This window comes from Pelodiscus sinensis, chromosome 3 (assembly GCF_052426305.1).
Source record: "Pelodiscus sinensis isolate ZL-2025 chromosome 3, ASM5242630v1, whole genome shotgun sequence".
Lineage (NCBI taxonomy): Eukaryota > Metazoa > Chordata > Testudines > Trionychidae > Pelodiscus > Pelodiscus sinensis.
In genome coordinates, this window is record NC_143054.1 from 113632507 (window position 1) to 113656937 (window position 24431).

Sequence of the window (24431 nt, forward strand, 5' to 3'; positions counted from 1 at the left end):
CTTGGGAATCTATATAGATGTCATAGTGCAATAAACAGTAAATTTAGAAAAATATATTGTTAATCCTGGAAATGGATCCCAAATAAAGGAGTTTTAAATTTATCAGAAAAATCAACATCCAGCATACTACAAAGCATATGAAAGAGAAATTGTGTTTAATTAATATACATTTATAAAAAATGCAGTTGAAATATAACATTCAAATCATGTATTTGTAGCATTAAGCATTAGATTTCATAATTTTGTAACAGACACCACGCATGACAATTACAGCTTTTCACATTATATGCCTATATATATTTTTAATTTGTACAACAGAGAAAGCTTTTGGAAAGGATCATATGAATTGAACATACACTACCACTCATCAACTGAGCAAAGATGGTACAAGATATTTCAACATTATTTGTGATCTAAAAAACAAAACTGAACCATAGTTGCTTTGTGTTGTGCTTCACTTGCACAGACTGCAGTGCCTTCTGTCTGCTTTCGGGTGTGGCATCTGCCATTGGGGAGGAAAAACTGGCATGTGTTGCCTTTTATAGCAGACTGATTTCATTGTGTTGAGGGCCTCTATTTTACAGTCTTAATTCCAATCTTGTAGCTGAGTTGTTAAAACAAATGTAATGAAAAAGACCGAGAAGAATAAACTTTTCATTTTTTGAGGTTCATTATTTTCCCCAGGAAAAATATTTAAAAAGTAAATCAGCATTAAACTTCGTGGCTTTTTTTTTTTTATTCAGAACTAGTGAAATGAGTCAAAGTATTGAAATCCTCAAAAGAGCTACCTTCAATACATCTTATCAGATTTGTAAATATATATATATATATATATATATACTTATATTTTTGCTTTAATATAAGTGCCCAAAAGCATAAATGTGTAATTGATTTTATATTTTATTGTAGAATATACATATAAATAAATATGCACAAGAAGACATCTATATTTATATTTGCATATGAAAGCCTTAAAAATCAACCTATGTGGTTTAATGTGTATAATTAGTATGTGTTTGAATATAAAAAAGAAGAAAATCCAGGAGAAAATGTCAAAAAAGCTCACTAACAAAGATGTAGTATTCTCTTGGCAAAAGCTGATGAATGATTTGGCATGAATTCATCTTACAGTTCTGTTACTCTCTCTTCTACAAAGATGATATACCCCTTTTCTAGCAGTTTGCATAGAACTGCAATTTGTTGTTGTTACAGACTGTAATGACCCTTGGGAACGCACCTGATTCCCCCCACTAGAATTATTCACTGATTTTTTTTCTACTCTATCAGTTTCTATTAACTATTTAGCATTTTTGTACTTACAGAGAGTGCAAAAACATAAACAAAAAAAAAAGAGAAAGAATTAAAATAGAACTAATATCAACATGTAGTTGAATGTTGAGACTTTTACAAAGTAGAACCATGCTGGAAAATTCAATGGACATTGAACTCACATTGTTCATACATTTATCAACATGCTGTCATGAAGAGTCTGTTCTTTAATGTTTTCACAGTGGAAATAAAAAAATCCCACTTCCTACTCATTACATCATCATTTATGACAAGTTATGTTTTATGTTCTGTCAGTATTAAAAAGTCTATTTAGTGAGCTGAAAATGCTATTTAACAGATTTTAATAAAATATTTATTTCATATAACATTTTAGATTCTTATTAAATTGTCTAAATACCATCAATATCCTGTCTTACTTGTGTCCATGGAAGAATATTTAATTTTCCAACTACTTTTATTAGCTGAATGTGGTGTTTGACTGTTACGTTTTCCTGATCAAGTTCTTACTTATATTAAGACAATTATTTTAAAAAATTAACTAGCAATAGCTGGAGAAATCTGCTATATAAATCTAAGTCATTAGGAGTAATGGTTGCTTTGATTATATATTGTATTTTATATTACTACATTTTCATGAGTGTCTTAGATATACTAGAAAATAATGTTGTTTCGGGACACAATTATAGGACTTTCCTTGGGAGCCTTGTAATCTGCATATAAATACGAGAACATGTTCCAAAAAGCTCCATACGTAATGCTTATATTAAAAACATCATTAGCACAAATGATCATTAGAACTTTGAAACAGCTGGACACTACAGATAATTTAAAAAATGCCATTACTACTGAATTTTGTGTTAATTTGAACATTTTACAAGTATTTTTATTTTTCCATAAAACAATTTGTAGGCAATACATTTTAGTGTCTTGAAATCAGAAAACCTTAGACTGCCTACTGGCTTGAAAAACAGAGAAAAGATTTTGAAAGTTTGACCAATTTTTTTTTTAATCCAATAAAATATATTGCCAACAATGTGTTGGATTTTCTCTTTGTCTACTAAGCTGTTATGATGAGCACCTTCAGCTCTCACCCCAAAAATACATGGGCAGAAAGCCAAATTAATCCATGATGTAACAACTTTTACTTCAGTTGAATTACACCAGGCCTGAATTTGACCCACCCAGTGATGCTTAGTTGTCCTTTTTGGGTAAGATCATTTGTAGCAATCAGTTTAATATTCCATTCTCTGTGGAAGACTATAACCTAGATTTGCAAGGGAGTTGAGTGATAGATTTTTTCCATCTCTAACTACTACGATGCTTGACGGGCACAAAATACAAAAAGGGAGCGTACATCCTTTTGCATTAGCAGAAGCAGCTGTCTTGGTTCGGGGCTGTTGAAGGTTGTAATGCGCGTCTCTCTCTGACTGCCACCGCTAAACCTGCTGCAGGAGGAGGAGGGGAAAGTCCAGTCCGCGTTTTCCAAGTGTACAGGAGTAATCAGAGAGAAGTGGATAATAGTTGTTAGAGCTCGCTCTCTCTCTCATGCCATGCTGGGCCAGATAGGCTCAGTCAGACGTGTATTTACCCATATCCGGGTTAGAGAGGAAAAGAAAAAAAAGTTTCATTTAAACCTGAACAAAAAACTTTCAACATGAAATCACACAGCAGGAACAGGCACAGACCGTAAGACATTCTTACTGTTTCTAATCTCAATCACGGACTTTGGGGAGGGGAATTTTTATATATATTTTTTGTGTGTGGAGTGATCAGGAGGGGTTACTGTTTATTCAAATAAGTTGGTCCCCCCCCCCTTTCTCTTTTTGCCCTTCTCCCCTCCTTTGCCCACCCTCCCACCCCGTTTCGCTTTTATTTTATTTTTGAGGGTGGGTGTTGGATTTTTGCTTTCGGACTGGCAATGTTGCAATGATCATGGCCGCGCAAGTAGCAGCGGCTCCGGCGGGTGCGAAGAACAACAAGGGCAAAACCCCGAGTTTGCCGGGCAACTTGAGCCAGGATCTCAACTCGGGGGGAGCAGCCGCCGCGGCCACCGGGGGACCCGGAGCGGGCTCCATGCTGGGGGTCGGAGATGGGACTAACAGCAGCAGCAGCCTGAATAATGTAGATCACCATCTCCTCCACCACCATAATGAACTGAACATGGCCAATAATGCAACTTCTGCTGCTGCTGCCACCGGTAATAACAACAACAACGCCAGCACCAGCGGCAGCAGCAGTAGCTCCTCTTCGGAGTCGGCTCTGAAAGAAGGTGGAAGCTCCTCGGGGTTACCTTCATCTTCCTCCTCCTCCGCCTCTAACCCGGGCTCGGCCATGGAGACGGGGCTGCTCCCCAACCACAAACTGAAAAACGTTGGAGGCGATCACCCTGCCGCACCTCCCCACCACCACCATGCCCACCACCCGCATCACCATGCCCACCACCACCATGCCCACCACCCGCACCACCACCACCACCACCACCATGCACTACAGCAGCAGCTAAATCAATTCCAGCAGCCGCCGCCGCCTCAGCACCATCCGATGCAGAATAACAACAGCCTCGGCGGCGGCAGCAACAACAACAACGGCGGTGGCGGCGCTGCTCAGCCCAGTGCAGACATGGAGCAGCAGCAACATGGAGGAAAAGACGGTGTTTTGGGAAATCAGGCCGAGCCCCCTCCGCCGCCGCCGCCGCAGCAAATGCTGAATAAAGGGGGCGAGGAGGAAGAGCTGCCCGGCAAAATGGGCGAGCAGATCGGCGGCCGCTACGAGCACCCCAGCCTGGGACCTTTGGGCGGGCAGCAGCAGCCGCCTCAGAGCGCTGGGAGCGGCGGCGGCGGCACTAGCAGCCTCGGCGGCGGGAGCGGGAGCGGGGGAGGCGGCGGCCCCTCCGCCGTGGGTGTCTCGGAGTTTAATAGCTATTACGGCAACCCTGCCCCTGCCAGCAGCGCTACAGCGAGCCGAGCCGGGCCTTGCTTTGATCAACATGGCGGACAACAAAGCCCCGGGATGGGGCTGATGCACCCCACGGCGGCCCCCAACAGCATGGACCCCCTGCAAAACTCCCACGAGGGTTACCCCAACAGCCAGTACAACCACTACCCCGGCTACGGCCGGCCCGGCGCCGCCGCCGCAGCGGGAGGAGCGGCGGCAGCAGCAGCAGGAGGAGGCGGCTATGGGGGCTCGTCCTCTGGCTACGGGGTGCTGAGCTCCCCCCGGCAGCAGGGCAGCAGCATGATGATGGGCCCGGGCGGAGGGGCCAGCCTGGGCAAGGCTGCTGCGAGTTCTGGGGCTGGAGGCTTCCAGAGATTTGCCGGGCAGAACCAGCACCCGTCCGGAGCCACCCCTACCTTGAACCAGCTGCTCACTTCCCCCAGCCCCATGATGAGGAGCTATGGCAGCAGCTACCCTGATTACAGCAACCCCAGTGCCCCACCACAGCAGCAGCCGCAAGCCCAGGCAGCAGGGGCAGTCCCGGGAAGCCAGCAGGCAGCAGCGGGCATGGGCATGGGCAAAGACATGGGCTCCCAGTATGGAGCTGCAAGCCCAGCCTGGGCAGCAGCACAACAAAGAGCTCACCCAGCTATGAGCCCTGGAAGCACTGGTCAGACCATCAGCAGAACCCAGGTAAACCACCAGACACCCCCTCACCCCAAAACACTCCCCACTTGTATGTTTTGAATGTGTGTCTAGTGCTTTAGTTTCTCTCCAATTTACTTTTCCTCCTCTCGGCCATATAAACTACTTGCTGCCTCCATAACAGGGTTTGGTAAGACACAGTGTCCGACTGATTGGAGGCATCCGACAAATGGTTTCACTGTGCAGAATTGCACTATTCGCTTACAAAATTGAACTGTATAAAGTTTTCCTCCAGTTTGAAACAGATTTGAAGATAGAAGGCCCCGAGGAAAAGCAGTTTGGGTGAGGAGGGAGGAGTTGCTTTTGTAACTACACTGTCAGATTCTGGAAAATAACATTGACTGCCCTCTATTAGATTTTTTTTTTTTTTTTTTAGACCAAGCAGATAACTTTGATACCCTTTTAACAAATTAGTTGTATTGCTGATGAAGACAGTATGGTGAAATCCAGCAAAAATACAGCCAGGTTGCCTTGGCTCTTGGAAGGGTGAGTGCCATAGTCAAGAAGGTTTATTTGGTAGGCGTTGAGGTGGTGTATTCTTCTTTTATATTTGCCTCAAGCATCCAACCGGGATGAGATGAAAATAAGTGTTATTTGTAAAGTGAATATAATACATAAGTATTATTATTCCCTTTTTGAAATAATCCATACTTTGATGAAGAGACTGGAAGAATCCTTTATTTAAATAAACAGAACCAGATATTGAGAGCTCTGCTTGTTTTGACTAATATACACATCCCTGATAAATTAAATCCAATAAATTACAAATCAATATCAGATCATTGTTGGATTATGTTTATATAGATTGCTTGTTTGCCATCATCAAAGTTGTAGGGGTTGGTTAGGAAATGGTCTGCACTCCATCTTTCTTGCTAGCAGTCTGAGCCTAAAGAGTGACTTGATCTCCTTTGCAAGGTTTGGAATTTGAATTGTGGAGGTAAACTGGCTGTAATAGTCTCCAGACAGCTGCCTCTGAGTTGACATCTAATCTGCCATCTGATTGGCTCCTCTCTCACCATTGGGCATTTAGCACTGCTGATGTAAATAGAAGTGCTGAGCAGTACAGTCACAAAAATTCTTGCCACAAATAATAACTGAGCAGTATCGCTCGCAGATGCAAAAGTTAAACATTGTTAGAAGAAGCTGAAACAATGAGCAACCATATCTATACAGTGGAGGTTTCATGTGCCTCAACAAAAATTATACTTGTGAACAGTATAATGAAAAGCCAGTGGCATCTTATTTATGTTTTTAATTCAGTTGTTAGTTGATGGTTGTTCTGGGCGTTGATTTTAAATTAAATATACCTTTATTTTGATAGCAAATCAGACTCGCAGATAAAAATATAATAGCGTGGCTTGGATGAGGATTCAGTAATTTCAAGTGGTATTTATTTGAACCTTTATGCCTCTTACTAAACGTATTTTAATGTAAAAATGTGCTAGTTATGAAAGGAAACGAGATATTTTGGTACTTTAATCTGAATATAAAGATCATCCTACATTCTCAGTTTATTTCAGTGCATAACATTTATAGTGGGCATAGCCCTGTGTTTGTGCTTTAGGTTTTTTATTTATTTGTGGCATCCAATATCTGATGCTATATGGCATATTATACAAAAGGGAGAAGAAGCTATTTGAATGATCAGTGATTTTTATACCACTGATGTGAATCCAGATATTTTAGAAAAATCTGTTTTATATTTGAATGGGAGGAGATGTATCAAGAAGAATCTGTAATCTAATTATTTTTGTGTACAAATATAAAATGAGCTTATGCTTGAATTCTCCATAGGAAATTAAACTGTTTTAAAAGGAGTGATAAAGCATTCAAGTTTTCGGTTTTTTTGGGGGGAAAGGAGGGAAGGTCCGTCTTCCCTCAGCAAGATTTTGTTTTTAAGAACTGTTAAGTCATTTAATAGGTTTTATGAATTAAGGCTAATAGAAAGAAGTACAGGTGTATGCTTTTTGGGACATTAGTCAGTTGCATTTTTTCTGTAAAAGAAATTTTAAAATGAGCCTAAACAGACATTGTTTTTTGTAGTGAATGATGGACTGACCTTAATAATGTGAACCTTGGACAGAATGAAAATGTTTCTCTATTGTCTACAGACCATTACTGCAGCGTTTTACTCTATTGCATTTTTTCCTTGCTATTTCTGATAGAGTAATAAGGATTTAATGAGTGTTCATTTTTTTCCCCTTAAATTTGTACTGGTAAAAGGGTCATAAGGAATCATAAAATAACTTAGCTTCATATGCATAACCTTTCACAGTTAATTCTACAAGATTTGCATTGTCAGCTTGTTTTTAAACATAGGTAGTTTAAAATTTACAGCTTTAAAAGCTAGGAAAAATGTATTGGGACAGATGTAGGCACATGGTACTTCTGAGTGCAATTTTTTTATGGCAGAAATTGTACAAGATATTTTTATCGTAATTGAGAGTGAATTCATTATGTCTTCAGTATGACCCTTGTTAATATTTTTTTTATATTTATGGGTCTATGTATTGTTTCAGGGTTGCACATTATTTGTTTCATTTTGGTATTTTTTAATATCTATATCTATATCATCTATATCTATATCTCTAAAATATTTATATAGATACAAATATTACAGGAAATATATTATATAATAAAGAAAAGACATTCAGCAATAATATTTTTGTTCCTTTTTAATTATAATTTACTGTGTGTATCATTGGGTCTGCTAAAATCAAATCTGCTGGATTGAATTTTTTTTAAAGGAAAATAGATTATATTGAGTAGAAAATAACTATTTTAGTTGCTGGTATAGTTATTTCTTTTAATATAGCTTTAATTCTTTTGGTACCTTATTTCAGTGGGTGTAGAAATTGTACTTTTTTTTAAATAAGTGATCAATAGAACCTTTCCTCTAGCATTAGAGTGTAGTATTTCTTTGAATTTTTTAAAATTGTACTGGTCCATATGGGTGTATACTTAGTGTGTGTGTGTGTGTGTGTGTGTGTGTGTGTGTGTGTCAGTATGCGAATGACAATTTGACTCTTAACATACATAAACTATTGCTCTGTGAACAATGGGCTATAATACCTGAAGCAGCATGCTGAGGAAATTATTACCTATAGAAAGGCACTTTTTGTAGTGTCCAGCGCAATAGATTCCCACTATAAACTGAAATGTCCGACTGTCTAACCTATTAAATCATTTAAGGAAATTTTGCTTCTGCTTCATTTAACCTATTTGCCTGAACCAGAGATGAGACATGCGGCTTGAAGAGGCCTCTCGTAGAAGAAGGGAAGAAGAACAAATATTCAAAGCTACTGGATACTGTTAACACAAAATTAATTAGTTATGAATAAGAAGTTTTGTGATATCACAGGTAAGGGATGGGTGTGATGACATCTTGCCAGCCATTTGCTTAGTTATTGACCAGTTTATGGACAATATAATTCAAATATTTAGTCATAAAATCCTACTTGCTCTATATTTTGAGTTGCATTCCACGGGGGAGGGGTGTGTGTGTGTGTGTGTGTGTGTGTGTGTGTGTGTGTGTGTGTGTGTGTGTGTGTGTGTGTGTAAGACAGGGAAGGAGGGAAAGATGCATACATACACAAGTTCTGCGCTCACTTTTTCTTTTGTGTGTCTGTACTTGGTCTTTTCAGGATTATCTGGGTTGCACTTAATATTTACCAGTTAGGAAAAAAAATCAGTGCAATGGAACAGCTGATTTGTTTGAAAATTAATAGTTTATCTTTCTATGGGAATTTGTTCCCACATAAACTCAGAATGGGTCTGAATCTACAGCTCTTCTTATGCCAGTTGTATTGTCTTTAAGGGGGAATGTAGTCTGAGTAAGGGACTGTGGGTCTAGGCCCTATGTCTGGGGGCGGTTGGACAACTGTCTGTATGGTGCATAGATTCTCAGTACATTAATGGGCTAGTAGACCTGTGTATTTATTCTCAAACAATGTTCTGTTACATATTCTCTAACTAGAAATAGCAGAGAGCAGTATGAGTTAGTAGCATCTTTTTGTACTGTGATTAGTAGCATCTTTTTGTACTGTGATTATATATTTGACAACTTGTGGTTTGGTGTTCGCTTATTGGTTTCTGTAGTGGTCATTATGCTTGCAAATTGAAGAGCAGGTCTCTGTGTACGAGGTACAATAAATAAAAGTGGTGCATACCAATACACTATATTACTGCCTCCTTCACATTAGACTTGTATAGTTGAACAGTCAGTTAATTTGTTTCTGGCATTTTGATCTACGTTTGGGGAAAGAAAGTGAATGAATACGTTTATTCTGTTGCTGTATTTTTATTTCTGGACGCATATATAATTATATTTTGAGATATTGACTATCAACAATCGGTCTAGTTGACAGACATAGATTACCCAACATTCTCATTTGAAATAGTGTTTTTAAAAAAAGTTAAAACAAGATTAATTCTGATCACTAAAATAAGATTGATAATTGAAGTTACATTTTTTTCTGTTATTATTTATTATTGTGTCTGTAGAGCACATAAATCCTGTATGGATATTCTGAAATTCTTACTAGTAATAAGCAACAGTATTTTATTTATAATTCAGTCCACATGGCTATCCTAAACTTGTTAGGACATGGGTGCAGTCTTGCATTTCAATACTTTTTTAAAATGTGCCATTTTATCAGGAGGCTGTAATGTTTATCTGTAGATATGTACAGCAGTGTTATTCTACCCTATGTGAATACATGCTCAAGACTTGAGGATTTCAGCTCCCAGTAGTATGTGGTAAGATAACTTGCCAGAATATATTTCAGCATTGTGTTTACAATATTCAGATTGTTTGGAGGGAGATATTTACATAGTATTAACATTTTTTTTGGTTGGAAAGGGTAAGGCCTTAAATGAATTAAATTGGCAGTTTGTTTTAATTGGTGTTTTTCAAATTTGTTTTGAAAATTGATCTAAAAATAATGTGGGTACCAAGCTCCAGTGTAGTGTGTCTTCAGACACTATTCAAGCAATAGTAAAGGAAAATGACTTGATGTCTGTATAATCATCCTGAATTCTAAATAATAGTGCCTGTACATCAGCTGTCTGTCTTGCATTGTTTTATGATTATGTCCTTACTCATGCCTGTATAAAACCTTAGGGTTTGGGTGTCACTGAGGAAATTTGGGTTGAACAGGTGTATCCTGAAGGCTTAGTTGGGAAACTAGAACTTCCATTTTTTATTATCTAAAAGGCAGAAAGAATCCTGGCTGTCTTTCAGCGTTCATAGTAAATGTATGGGGCTGGCAGGTTGAAAAATAAAGTGTAAACTAAACAAACTTGATACAGAAATCAGTGAGAGAGAGAGAGAGAGTATTTACTTGGTGCCCCATAATGCCATCTTACAAGTTACTTTTTAGAGTAAAATCACACTTTTAATTGATGCTACATGTGCTGTACCTTGGAGTTTGATGAAAGCCTGACAGAGAGCTTTATATCCCAGACAATATGTCTTTTCAAAGGAAAGCTTTTATTTAATGAGGACATACAAGAAAATCTTGCAGCGCCTAACAACATCCACAGGCATTTCATTTTTAAGATGAGATACAGATAAGTTTTCCTTTTTTCCCTCTGCCTTCAGCTTTAACTTTAGAGGTGCTAGATTTTTATACATACCATGCACAGTTATTACACCATCTTTAAGGAGCACCCTTCATATGGCAGCTTTACTTACCTTAGGAACACGGCACTTTAGGTACCTTTCTGTCCAACAAACTTCAAATATTTTGTTTAAAGTTCCTTGGTCATCTGCTGATGTTTAGAAAAGTATCAATTCACTGGCCTGGAGACAGTGTTCAAGGTTTTTCACTTTTATTAAATTTCTTTTTGAATCTTTGGTGTCTTTGTGGTCTGGCTATGCCACCTATTTTATCTAATATCAAATCCAGAGATAATAGCAATAGTAAGGCTAGCTCCTGCTTCCCCAGATATGCTAGGGGACCTGTATTTATTCAGTGCAGAGTTATCTGCAGTAGGTGTACCTTTCATGTAGCATTGTGCACTTAAGTATAGTGGCTTTGGCAGCAGCTGAAGAAGTGGGTTGTGCCCACATAAGCTCCTGACACTATCTACATTTTTTGTTATTTTCTGAGGTTACAGGACCATTTGTTGATTTTTAAGTTTTTTGGCAGCAGCTGTCAGTTAAGAAAGATTGAAAGTCTATAGAAGGGTACAACCTGTGTACCACTTTACATTCTCTCTAATTTGGGCATTTTTGGTCAGATAAACATTTGCCTCTGGACTTGGTATACAGTGTTTTGCAAATAGCAACTAATTGTTGCCCTTTTTCTGCACCTCTTTCTCTGCCTAGTAAAGTAGTAGCTCGTTTCATTTCCCTTAATCATGAGAACCTTAGGAATTGTGTTTAAGGACATTCTTATTCAAAGCATATCTATCGTTGGGGGGGGTCTGTATTATAGTCTTATACAATTTTGCTTGTGAACATAAGTAGTAGAACCATTACGTAATTATTGTTGAATCAATCTAATTACCCTATAAAGTCCATTTTGGTTACACAACGAAAATACTATTTGGTCCTATCTTAAATGAAACTGAATTTTTTGTTATGAGACAGATTGGGGATTAGATTGTTACAACAATTATAGACTGCCCTATTCAGGAAGGCCCTTTAAATATAGTTTTGAATCTGATATGGTTCTTGATGTGAGGAGATAAGGAAAATCAGGTTAGAAAAACCCTGCAAGCAACCACCATTTTAAAACATTAAGTTGTGTTGTTATGGTTCCATTTACCATCTGGACATAACCTAATTCATTGCTGGTGTAAACCAGTATAATCCTCATTGATGTTAGTGGAATAGTACTAATTTACATGAGTAATGAATTTGGCCATTTATATCAAGTTGTATAAATTTAGAAAGGTATTATTAAATAGGGCTGGAATCAGGAATCCTGAATTCTATTCTAGATCTCCACTGATTGTCTTGGAAGAGTTGGTTTAACATAAGTATGTCTGCCTCAGTTTCCCCAGCTGTAAAAAATACATTTTTTGTGAAATGCTTTGAATTCTTAGATAATTTCAATGTAAAACAATATTCAGTTGATTATTTGCATAGTCTAGCCAGATAGTTGTCATATTTTGAGATAAAAGAGACAACATGGGTTGGGGTCCAGGCTCTTTACTTTCTTGGAAAGGATCTGGGGCCAGTTGTTCCACATACATAGATTAAATTTGTCTGACAACATAACCAACTACTATATTTGTGAGGTATTGAAATGTCAGCTCTGAAAATTTCTTTTGAAAACAAGACTGAGTTGTATTACATACATTGTATTTTTAAAGCTAAAATAGAGATAAAGAGGTTTGTTTTGACAACATTTAAAGAATTATTCAGGTTTTATTTGAAATTTCTTGATTCAAATGGAAATATGGATGGAACTGTGTATTGTGAACATTGAATCTTCTTTGTTTATATGAAATACTGAGTACTGCTTTACCTTCAATCAGGATTGTTTGCAGAAAATATTTTTTCTGCTTCTCTGATCCTACTCACCATGTGCTACTTAAGCAAAACCCCCAAATTAAAAAAAAAAAAAAAAAAAAAAAGATATTGTAGATCCTTTTAAAGGGGGAGTGAGTTTGCTTTTTCCTCATTTGCAGTATGATTGTTGAAGATGGATAATTCTGCTTCTATGGCAGTCTCAAATACAAAATTATTTTGCATAACCTATGAAAAATAAATATATTTGGCCCTGGAATTGATCAAACTTCAGTAGAATACTAGCAATGAACAATTAATTGTGCTTGCCCAATTTAATTTCATTTTTATAGTTATAATAAATGAAAAGATGCAGTAGATTTGTGACATAATAATTTCTTGGCTTTCCTGTGTTTGGTGGATATGAAATCCACTGATTATAGATAGCTAATAGTCATTTGGCCGTAAAGGTTTGTTATATGTACTATTAATGTGATTTTCTTACCTGGCTTCAGGAATGTGCATCCTAAAATAATACTAAATACAGTTTATATTTTTTGCAAGTTAGATAATGTAGCTAAAGAAATTAGGCTGGAATCTGCAGTTGATTCCAAATTTGGTATTTTATAGTGTGTGTAAAAGTTTCACACATGAAGCAAACAAGTTAGTTTGTATGGCATCACATGATCAAAATATTTTCCCCCTCACTGCTGCCAGAAGCTATCTATTGCTTTTCAACAATTTCACTTGTTGGGCACCACGCCAAGATGTTTAAGACAGCCCCTTGCGTGAACTGTTCCATTCTTAACCTCTTTCACTGAAGTGCCATGACCTTCACATATGTAGATTAGCCATGTGCTCTGTGAATTGAAACTTGCTGCCTCAGGAAGAAAGGGTTTTTCTTTTTATTCCTCAGGGAATTTGACAGCCATTCATCCCTGACCTGGGCAGAGGTAATGCAAGGAAATTGGATTCAAATGGAATGCATATAGATAACACTCAGAAGCAGTATATACAGACAAGCAGCTTTCTTACCTTGTAGAGAATGGAATAATTCAGTGGTACAGATAAACTGCTGATTTAGATGCTATGAAAAACAAGTGTAAAGAGATAAGTTTGGAGTGTTTTATTTTGAGTATAACAAGGTTTTATTTTATAACCTTTTACACTTAATAATTTGAATTTTGTTTGCCCTCCGTTTTTGCATTCTAAGCAGAATCTGATTTTAATGATTAAAATAATGTAAATTTGAATATTTTAAAGGGTTTTTTTTAAAGGATATTTTAATTTTTAAATTGTTACCTTCCACATGTAAAAAACTGGATAATCTACTACCGATGAAGACGTATGTATGCAGTCACTTCCTCTTGAGATTAATTTTCTCTCTGTGCTTTAAAACATGAAATTAACATGTATTGTATAATTTGTGATCTCCGTCTCATGCACATGTAATTACATTTCCTGTTAATCAGCCAGAGTTGGTACAGCACAGTAAAGATCTCTGGAATTTTGGTTGATTGCACATATAGCTCAAATATAGGTGCTTTAGCAAAGTAGATAAAATAAATAACCCTTACAGTAACTGACGTCCAGTCAAAAGAAAAATAAAACATTTTGGGCTACCAAGATCTCTCCAAGTGTTTTTTTTTTTTTTTTTGTGAATTCTAGTGAATATCAGACTATTTGTTTGGTAAACATCTTAGTTCAGATTTTAGGTTTAGATGGATGTCTGTTCTTTTTTTGTATTGCAGTAATACCTAGGAATTGCAGCTGCCTACCAAGATACCATTGTTTTAGGTGTTGCCTAATCATATGAGGGGAAGACAGTTCCTGCCCAAATATCTCAGAAGTTTGGGGACTTATAGCAACCCATGGGCTACCTGCTGTTCCCTGGGATTGATCCATTTTCATGACTAAAAATTCTTCTTATCTAGAGCTCTTTTCTTATAGGGGAAAAGGTCTTGTAAAAGGGGATCTTTGGCATTTTCCAGGAACGCTTCAGTCTGTCAGCCTTGCTATCGATTGGATTGGGGCAAGCCTTTTCCCCTGGTACATTTCCCCTTCCAGGGAATGAGAGACTTAATTTTCTTTTTTCTTATCTTATCTTATCTTCCCACAGTCATGCTGTTTTTGTCCCTTTCAACATTTATTTTTCAACCTTCTTTGTCTTTCTTAATTTTATGTCTCTGTATTTTTGACCCAACTTTCTTTTCCCTCCCCTTTGAAATTAATGGGTACTGGAAGTCCCTTCTCAGACTCCAAATTCATGATCCATGAACTCATGTCTTTGCATTCATGGGTTGTGTTAGATTACCAGCCCTGCCATTGCAGAATTAGGCAAGGATGGCGTAATGAGGCTGTATCTCCAAGAAGAATATCAGCTGTGCGGTGGGCTGCCCCTTTAAAACGCCACCTCTGTGGCGATACAAAGGGTCAGCTGTGGAGCCCAGGGTCAGCTGGGGACATCCTGGCTGACCCCTGGCTCCCTGTGGCATTTCCCCGGAACCCGGGATCAGCTGGAGACTGCCAAGCTGATTCTGGGTTCCGGGGAAATGCCACTAAGAGCCAGGGGTCAGCTGATCAGCTTCCCCTTTGAAACTGCTGCCTCTGCCCTTTTTAAAGGGGCAGTGGAGCTTGGCATCAGCTGGGGACTCCCCAGCTGATCCTGGGCTCCACGCTGCATTTCCCTGGAATCCCGGATCAGCTGGGGAGCTGTGCAGTAGCTGCCCCTTTGAAAAGCTGCCACTTTGAAGTACCCCTTCTCCCCGCCCCCCCTTTGCTGCCTTTATCTTATAGAGGCAGCACATGGGGGAGGATATTGACTAGTCGACTAGTCAAAATACTATCCGATAAGCAAATGCTTATCGGATAGTCGACTAGTCTTTTACATCCTTAAACCCAATGTAACTACTTTTGGGTGAGAGATCTTAATGATGTTTCAGAAGGATCCTCAGGCAGCAGGAGCCATAGTCCTTGACAATACACTGTGGCAGGTGTTTAAAAATGTAAATGGTCTCAGCTCCTATGGGCCTGCTGGTAGGTCTGGGCTTCTGGGACTGCTTCAGTAACTGTACTGGGTGTGGTAGAATGTGGATCCGAGCAGTAATTGCATGTTCCTCGGACGAGTTAGCAGAACAGGTGGTGTAATACAAATAGTTATCTGTGGGTGAGGGAGAAGAGAAACTTTCTAAAAGTACATATCTGTGTAAGTATGAGTGGGATTAAGATTTTGAGAAGACACACAATGGAAGACTGAGAGAAGGAAGAAGAAAAAAGGCAGCAAGAGAGGGTGAAACAGAAAGCAAGAAGAGATTAATGTAGATGTGAGAGGAAGACTTTCCATTTTACCAGAATTTCCAGTCTGTCATCAAACCTATTCTCTGTGTGTGTGTGCGGGGGAAGAGAGGGTAGTAGGTCTGTAAATAAAGGAAGAAGGGAGGAGGAGACTAAAAGTCTTGTGTAGATTTTCATCATTATCTGAATTCCATAGTGCCCACAATGTGTTATGTATTGTCTTCCTGTGCATGGACATAGCCACAAAAGTTAGGCATTTAAATGTGACATTTTCCATAGTGGACTCCTGAAATTCTTCTCCACTTTCTCCTCTATACCAGATTTGGAATTCAGAACCTTCAGCAAAATCAGCTGCTTCTCCACCTATATCTTTTCTTCACTCCTGTTCCCGAAATAACAGTTGCCCAGATTTCTAAAAGATGAGCAAACCTGTCAAAAATACGTATGTTCCACCATTCTAATTTTTTTGAGAGCGTACTACAGATGGGCAATAATTTTTGAGCAGGGGGCCACTTCAGAAATTTTTGAAGTTGTTATGGGCAACCCTGAAAGAGGTGGGGCCTCAGGCGGAAGGGGTGGGGCCTTTAAATAGTAGGAGTTGGAAGGGCTTGCGGCTCCCAAGCATTACGTTAGCTGGAGATGAGATCTGCAGGCTCTTTCAATTCCTGCTGCTTAAAGGTCTTGCTGCTCCCAGCCTCGCTGCTAGCCCATTGCCTGGGAGCTGGGGACACGCGAGCCCTTTCAACTGCTTCTATTTAAAGGGTTCGCACCTTCCATAGGGCTGTTGCCTGACAGCTGCAGGGAAGGTGGGCACCCTTTAAATAGAAGCAGTTGAAAGGACTTGAATCCCTGGTTCCCAGGCAACAGGCTAGCATGGGGCCAGGAGCTGCAAACCCTTTCAGTTTCTTCTATTTAAAGGGCTTGTGCCTGCCTGGTGGTTGCCAGGCAATGCAGCTGTTTTTAAATAGAAACAGTTGAAAGATCTCAGCGTGGCTAGCAGCTGGGTGGAGCTGCAAACCTTTTTAACTGCTTCTATTTAATGAGCTCGTGCGAACCCTTTAAAGAGAAGCTGTTAAAAGGGTTCGCAGCTCTGGCACCGCTTGCGTGTTGCTTTGGGGCCGGAGACGCGCGAGTCCTTTTAACTGCTTCTATTTAAAGGGCTGAAGCCTTCCCTATGCTTGTCAGGCAACGCGTTGCCTGGCAGTCATGGAGAAGGCGTGAGAACTTTAAATAGAAGCAGTTAAAAAGGCTTGTGAGGCTCCGGCTCCCAGGCAATGTGTAGGGGCCGGGGCCTGGAACAGCTTTGAGGGCTGGATCAAAGTCCTAGGTGGGCAGGATTTGGTCCACTGAGTGGCTTTTGCCCACCTGTGCCCTAGTAAGTTACCACAATGAATGGAGCATATTAAGTCCCATCTTAAGTCCAGGGAAGAAATGATGATAATAACAAAAATAACAATAGTATAATTCATCCATAATTTCCACTTGCACTCCTAGTTCTTCCCAGAGCTCAACACTTTTCCATTTTACCCTCATACAAGAAAGGTAATTCTAACTTTATTTGGTTAAAAACTCTTCAGCACTCTTAAGGTAGTCAAACAAAAAAGAAAAATTAAAAGGTCCAGTTCTTCTCGTGGTCTGTTTCCTAATCTTCATCAGATTCCACCAACTTTTTTGTACGTTACAGGAGATAATTGTTGTATCTCAGTCGCAGACTGTGTGTCCTTTACCTTTCAGTGATCTGTTTTTCAGGAAAGACTTTCTTGACTTGGTCAGATAGCTAGATCAGTGTCATGGGAAAATGTGAGGTTTTTTGGTCATCTTTAGATCTCTCACCTGTTGAGTGGTCTGCTTGCAGGGTTTGCTCTTGATCTTGAAAATCAGACCGTATGATCAGATTTTTGCCCATGTTAATTTCTGTTTAGAGAGGAATCCTGTATCTTTCCCTCTTCATTCTTTCGTTTTGTGTAGCATTGATTTGTTTTTCTCGTCAGTTACTGCTAGGAACAAGTATCTTTCAGTTTATATTTCCAGTAAACTTTATTTTTGTAATGTGTTTGACTTTCCAAATATTATAATCCTTTTTTATATCAACATGCTTATGGACAGACATTTGTTGAGTTACCGTTTGGTCTGAGGTGTCTAGTAATATCTCACTTATATTTTGTTAGTGACCAATAATACGTTATGGACTCTGGTGATTAAGTGCAGTATTTTCATCATATTTAGTATTTATCATTTTTATTACTTCATTAAGAATCCTCCTGAAAAGAAGAAAGAGTAGAAAGCTGGACTGCAAAGTGAAGCTGTCTTGTGGTGTTGGAACAGATGGCTTAATTAAATCTAACCTTTTGGTGTTTCTATATTTTGGCATTTAATCTTTCTTAAAATCTGAAGGTGAGGTGAAATTGACACAGACTAGCAAAGTTGCCCCCAAACAAAAATGCCAAAGGTGGGAAAACCTAAGCTAAAATTCTCTTTCCAGAAGTTAGGATACACATCCTCTTTGATGCCTGCCTTGCTGTCTCTATCCCTCACCTCTTTTTAAATCCTTTCAGTTTCGCAAACTGTCAATCCCTACCTAGCAGTCTGTAGCATGTGTTGGCTGTCACTTTTAGATTCAGTGCTTGGGAATATGTAAGGAATCTTGAACGTGTTTGAATTTTTTTTAGCTCACTGTTCAGACAGTCAGCAGAAGATCTAGACATCTCTTTTACAGAGTAGGCAGCTTTTTTGATTCCCAAGGTTCAGCAATTGAGCTCATGGTAGTAAACTTTTTAGTGACAGGAGCCTAGCAAGGAAGGAGCTGAATGAAATGAATGTTCTCCATGGCTAATGAGTAGAGAATAGGGATGTAATAGTGTAGTTGACTAAATGATTAACTGATAAGTGGGTGCTTATTGTTTAACGCTATCAACAACATGTAACCTTCCTCTCTTTCCCCCACCCTCCTCTCCAAGTAAATTTTTTAGTGGGCTGGCTGACAAGCAGGCTCAGTCCCAGCTTGTGCGGGGACTAAGCATCAACCCCTGCACCGGCTCTTTGTGCTTGTACTGAAGTGCTGCAGCAGGGGTTAGTACCGGATCCTGGCACTAAAAGCCAGCACATGGGCAGGCTGGTTCAGTCCCGGCTTATGCCGGGACCCGGCATCAACCCTCACGCTGGATCTTAATGTTTGTAGTGCAGAGCCACAGCAGGGGTTGATGCGGGGTCTTAGCATGAGCTGGGACTGAGCCAGCCTGTCCTTGTGCCAGCTCTTAGTACCGGGACCCGGCATCAACCTCCATTGTGGCTCTGCAGTACAAATGCTTGTAGTGCAGAGCCGCAGTGGGGGTAGTTGCTAGACCTGGCAGGAGCCAGGATCAAGTGGTAGCCATGCTACCCCCTTCAAGATTAATCATGTGTAGTTGACCAAATTTTTGTTGACTACACGATTGAAAAATTACACACTTCTTAACATTCCTAGTAGAGAATATTTATTTGTGAACTGTAGCAAAATACTATTAAACTAATTTGAAAGATGTGCACTTTGTGTATGTGCGTGGGTAGTGGGGTGGCTGCCTCACACTAGGTAGAAACAGTTAAAGCAGGCTAGAAGGAGCCCAGCCAGTCAGAAAGAGCTTTGTAGGGAGCTAATCTGAGCATGGGTTGCTGTAGCAGCTCTGTTATAAGAAACTGCTCAGCAGAGCAGAGGGTAGTTGAGTCCAGAGCAGTTGAGGTGCTAGGGAGATGCTGTAGCTTGTTACCCTCAGGCTTGTTACCTCCCAGACTGTGGCTTTGATACAAAGTCTAAGAAGATGCAAGGATCACAGGGAAGTGGCCCAGGGAGTGAGAGACAGTAGAGGGGAGAGGAGGAGGGCAGGACAAGGCAGCTGCCAGAGAGTCCCTGGGCCAGGACTCAGAGTAGTGTGTGGGCCTGGATTTCCCCTCTGCACCACACCTGGCCATTTTTCAGTATGGCTTTTATAGATTGTAGCTTGCCCCTGAGGTGAGGGGCTAGTTTGGGGCTTGAGTTGGCCATCGTGGCAGAGGGTGACAATGATAATTGCTAATATCCCCAGAAGGGGGTGAGAGATTGGAGTGGGCAGTGTCTTGAAGAGGGTGCCGTGGTCCTGGGAGCAACATGGGTCAAGAGCTAGAGTATGGAGAGAGCGCAGAGTGACGATGCAGACACTGGCCAGAAGCGGGGAACTTGCTGAGGACTAAGCTAATTCCTGGAGGCAGCATAGTGGTGAGTTGAACCCCATTACAGTGTGCTGTCATGCTAGAATCTGCCAGAAGACAGCTTTTTTGGGACAAGATGGATGAAGTATAATGCCTTTCATTGGACCAATTTCTGCTGATGATAGACACAAGCTTTCCTGCTACTCATAGGCTTTGTCTACACTACACAGCTTTTGTTGCTATACCATGGTGCTAAAAGTTGGGCAGTGTTGCTGCTGTTTGTCAGCTCTTTTGCCAACAAAATAATTCCACCCCCAGTGTACAGCATTAGCTTTGTTGGTAGGAGAGTGCTCCTGCTGACAAAGTGTTCTCGTTGGTATTGTCAACAAAATTTTGCCTTTTGCGGGAAGGAATAAGTGGGTTGTTGTTTTGTAAGTGTAGACATAACCATAGCTCTTCAGTGTTTGTGGGGTTTTGCTTTGTTTAGATAAATGTTAATTTTACATTTCTACCTGGCCTTTTCCCACAGTATCTGAGCACTCAGTAACAATACTTTGCCCTGGAAAAACTTAAACAACAAATAGGCTTGCAGCACCTTAGAGACTAACATAACATGTAGATGGTATCATGATCTTTCGTGGCACAACCCACTTCTTCAGAAGAATGGAGTTATTAAAGGTCCAGTTTCTAAATAAATAACTTCTTGCTTCCAAGATCGTGAAAGCACTTTACAACCATTAATGTGTTTAACCTCCCAACACTGCTGTGGGGAAGGGGATTGTTATCCCCATTTAATGGATGAGAAGACAAGATCCTGAGCATCTAGAACTCTCATTTTCTTCACAGGACTTTCAGGTGTTCACTGCCTTTGAAAATCAGGCTCAAAATGACTTATCCAAGATCATGCAATAAGTCTGCGGTATATTTGGCAAGAGAACCCAAATCTCAGTCACAGTTCACAAGGCTAACTTTTCTTCCAACAATATCTTTTAACATTAACATTTGGGGTTTTTTTAATGGCTGAAGATAACACTTCAAATATGTAGTGAAACTGGTTAAAAAAAATCTGCTCTCCTTTTTGTAATACCCTCTCTAACATACCATCTATTTTGTCCTGTTTTAACATTTTTTAAATTTATTTTTAAGTGTTCTGCATTTAAAAAAAAATGAAAGTATGCTTAACACAAGACTTACAGCTTTGAAAACACTGAGTTGAGTTTTCTGATGAATTTAGTTCAGAATTTGTGTACATAAAATTTGGGATTTGTACATATAATGCAAGATTTAAACTTGCAAATGGTGACAGAAAAATTATTTCATATCATTTGCTACATAATTCATTACTGTTTGTTGTCCCACTCTTAGTGGCTCTAATAAACCATTTTCAGTGGCATTACAAATATAACTCAGATAATACAATTAATATACAAAATGTATTTCCTAAAGATAAAATTCTTCATAACACCACATAATACATCATTAAGGAGAAAATATCTCTTTGGGGTAGGCATTCATTTATCTGCGAAATGGGTCTAATAATACTTAACTACCTTGCAGCTTACTGTAAGACTTAATTATATTGTTTGCAAATAGAACACCTAAAATTACAGCATCATTATCTTTAATAGTCTCTCTCTGCATTTTTCGTAGATATGGTGAAGGGGGCCTATGCACTTTAATGTTTTATATTTTTATTGTAGCTAGAATTACTGTTTACTTTCTTGTTTAGAGCATCTTTATTAAACGGTGACAAATTTAATTAGGCATTAATTTATATATTTTTGGTAACCAAAGAACCATCATTGTTTGAGAGGCCAGAATTCTGAAGAACTTCTGTTTATGGTTTCTAGTCAAACTAGTGATATAGTTCTTAACAATATATGTCTTCTCTGTGGGGAATAAAAAGGGTTGGTTTTTCAAGGGTGACTGAAATGTTTTAACTTTGGTAGCAAATGAGGTGTGAATCAAATTGTCAAAAGGATGGAGACTAAATTATTGCAGCACTGACTGTTTAAACTAGCTGGCAGTGTACTTCAGAAGGTGTTAGCCTAACAAATAAATGTGTAAACGGCACCTTTCTCCTTCATTATACCTTGTTTCTCACCACTTGCTTTATGCGATGAAGAACTAAATCTGTGTGGGAGATATCACAGTCACTCTCTAAGTGTTAGTTTATGATTTTGCAACCATAGGAATAATTTAATACTGCATGAGATGGCTTTGGAGAAAAAAATTACAAATAGTAAGACTAATTTCAGTAATTCATTATTCAAAAATAAAGAAAGTGTATCAAACAAAAGTAAACCATGTTTTATGAGGTTATGTATCTTTAATGGAATTTGGTTTCCATTTGTTTTTCTAGAAATTTTATGTGAACTAATGACGTATGACTTGTCTACATGGGAAAATTTACCTACATAACTATACTGATATAGGTATACTGCTCTAATGGGGAGGGGGGAGCTTTTTCAGGTTAATTTATTCAGCTTCCAAAGAACAGAGGTTAAACTGAAAAAAGTCACTTATACCACAATAAGAGTGTCCATACTGGGGGCTATACTGGTATGATTAGGCCAATAAATATCACTGTGTGGAAAACCCACAGTGATTCTGCTGTTTTGAAAGAATGGCTTGGTTATAAAAAGTGTCTTGGAATTTTGGTAGCATATTATCACAATAGGACTTCAGTATTTAACACAGGAAGCCTAAGAACGATAGGTGATCGAAAGGAATCAAAATTCTTATTTGTGGGTTCTTGGATGGCATTAGTCTTACTAAGGTGGAGGGTTGGTTTAAGAAACCCACTGTCCGAAACAGCAGGCAGAGTAATCTGTGGCAATGTCATTAAGCTTTGTCTTATTGGACATTTGGTCCCCTCCTTCTGTTCCTTAGGGTATGTCTACACTACCCCGCTATTTCGAACTAGCGGAGTAATGTAGGCATACCGCACTTGCAAATGAAGCCCGGGATTTGAATTTCCTGGGCTTCATTTGCATAAGCGGGGAGCCGCCATTTTTAAAACCCCGCTGGTTCGAACCCCGTGCAGCACGGCTACACGGGGCTTGAACTAGGTAGTTCGGACTAGGCTAGGTAGTGGAACGAGGTGTACCGGTAGTTCGGAATAGGAAGCCTAGTCCGAACTACCTAGTTCGAGCCCCGTGTAGCCGAGCTGCATGGGGTTCGAACCAGCGGGGTTTTAAAAATGGTGGCTCCCCGCTTATGAAAATGAAGCCCGGGAAATTCAAATCCCGGGCTTCATTTGCAAGTGCGGTATGCCTACATTACCCCGCTAGTTCGAACTAGCGGGGTAGTGTAGACATACCCTCACTATCTCCTGAGTTTCCTGCCATGGCTGTTGCAGATACAGGAAGACAACTTCCTTGATTAAGTAATTTCCAGGTGTGTTCACTGACCCACACCTGGTTACATTTCATCCAAACTAATCACTGCCCAGAACCATATTCAGGAGTGTGGTTTTGGGAGAAACAAGGGATGAATAAATTCTGACTTGAGTGCTAACTGTATGTGAATTGGACTGACTAAGTCTCCTCTGGTTAAGCCAGCTGACAGTAGGGGCAGGATGTCTTTGGGGTGCCTGTTCAGCATGGTGATGTGGAGCCAAATAAATGGAGGAAATGGTGTAGACTAGGAAATGGACCCTTATTTGTCCCATTTCCTTGCATCTTCAGTGAAGTCAGAGACAGTAATGTGGAACTAGGCCCTTACCCAGTCAGGTGACTGTTCCTCTGCCCATCTGTCTGGTTCTCCTCACCGTGCTGGTTCTCTCTTGACCTCTTTCACTTCCCCTGTTTCAACATGGTCTGCTCCTACATGTCACCTTGCTTCCCACTATCTTTTCTGACCTGCCTTTCTGTCCTTATGGGCATCTTAATTGTAATGGATGCTGTGACTACCTTTTCCACACTCCTCTTCCTCCTACTTCTGTCCAACTCCCACAGAACCAGCTGGTCCTAATGTTCTGTCTCCTTCTCAACTGTTCTCTCCCTCGCAAGTTGTTTTTCCATTAAAGTTGCTGAAATTCAGATTCAAAGCTCAGGCCCATGCCTGGGTCCTGCAATGAGTTGATAAGTAGGCATAAAAGGCAAATGTTTTTCCCAACAGTAATAAAGAGAAAAAGATGAAATTAAAAATGGAGTTTTAACCTTGTCACTAGTTAGTTAGTAGAAGTAAAATCTTCAACAAATCTCTGAAAACAGGTTTTTATAAAAATGTCTTTTTGTAATGTGGCAACTCTGTGAATATTATACAGTAATGGGAGAAAAATCTCTTTAAACAAGGCAAAGTATTTATCTTGCACTTTTTTGCTTCCATTGTTTTTTCATGGATTCTATTGTAGAGTATAACTTTTGGTAGAATGAACTGTGAGCCTTTTTATCACTTCCCTCCCCCCTCATTCTTTTTGGTACAGCAGAAACTGTGATTTGAACATCTATGAAAAAGACTTCACGTACTTTAGGTGTTTAAGTATTACCATGTGTGTCTTTGGATACATATGTTAATATACACAAAATGCCATAATTATTTTGCTTTACAACTATACGGATAAACATAACGCCTCTTTCTTTTT

General features: G+C 39.5%; 1 protein-coding gene across 17 annotated transcripts in view; it reads left to right on the forward strand.

Annotated features, from left to right (window-relative positions):
• Nucleotides 1-2661: 2661 nt before the first annotated feature.
• The window catches only part of ARID1B (AT-rich interaction domain 1B), a 451067-nt gene continuing 429297 nt past the window's right edge, over nt 2662-24431 (forward strand). For 3 of the 17 annotated variants that reach the window (XM_075924499.2, XM_075924501.2, XM_089777303.1), the window contains exon 1: nt 2666-4917. In XM_075924499.2, the coding sequence (XP_075780614.2) occupies nt 3217-4917 (1701 nt within the window). In that variant the 5' untranslated portion in view covers nt 2666-3216. Of the gene's footprint in view, nt 4918-24431 lie in introns of all 17 variants that reach the window. The other 14 variants (XM_075924506.2, XM_075924510.2, XM_075924504.2 and 11 more) reach the window with 8 other exon arrangements.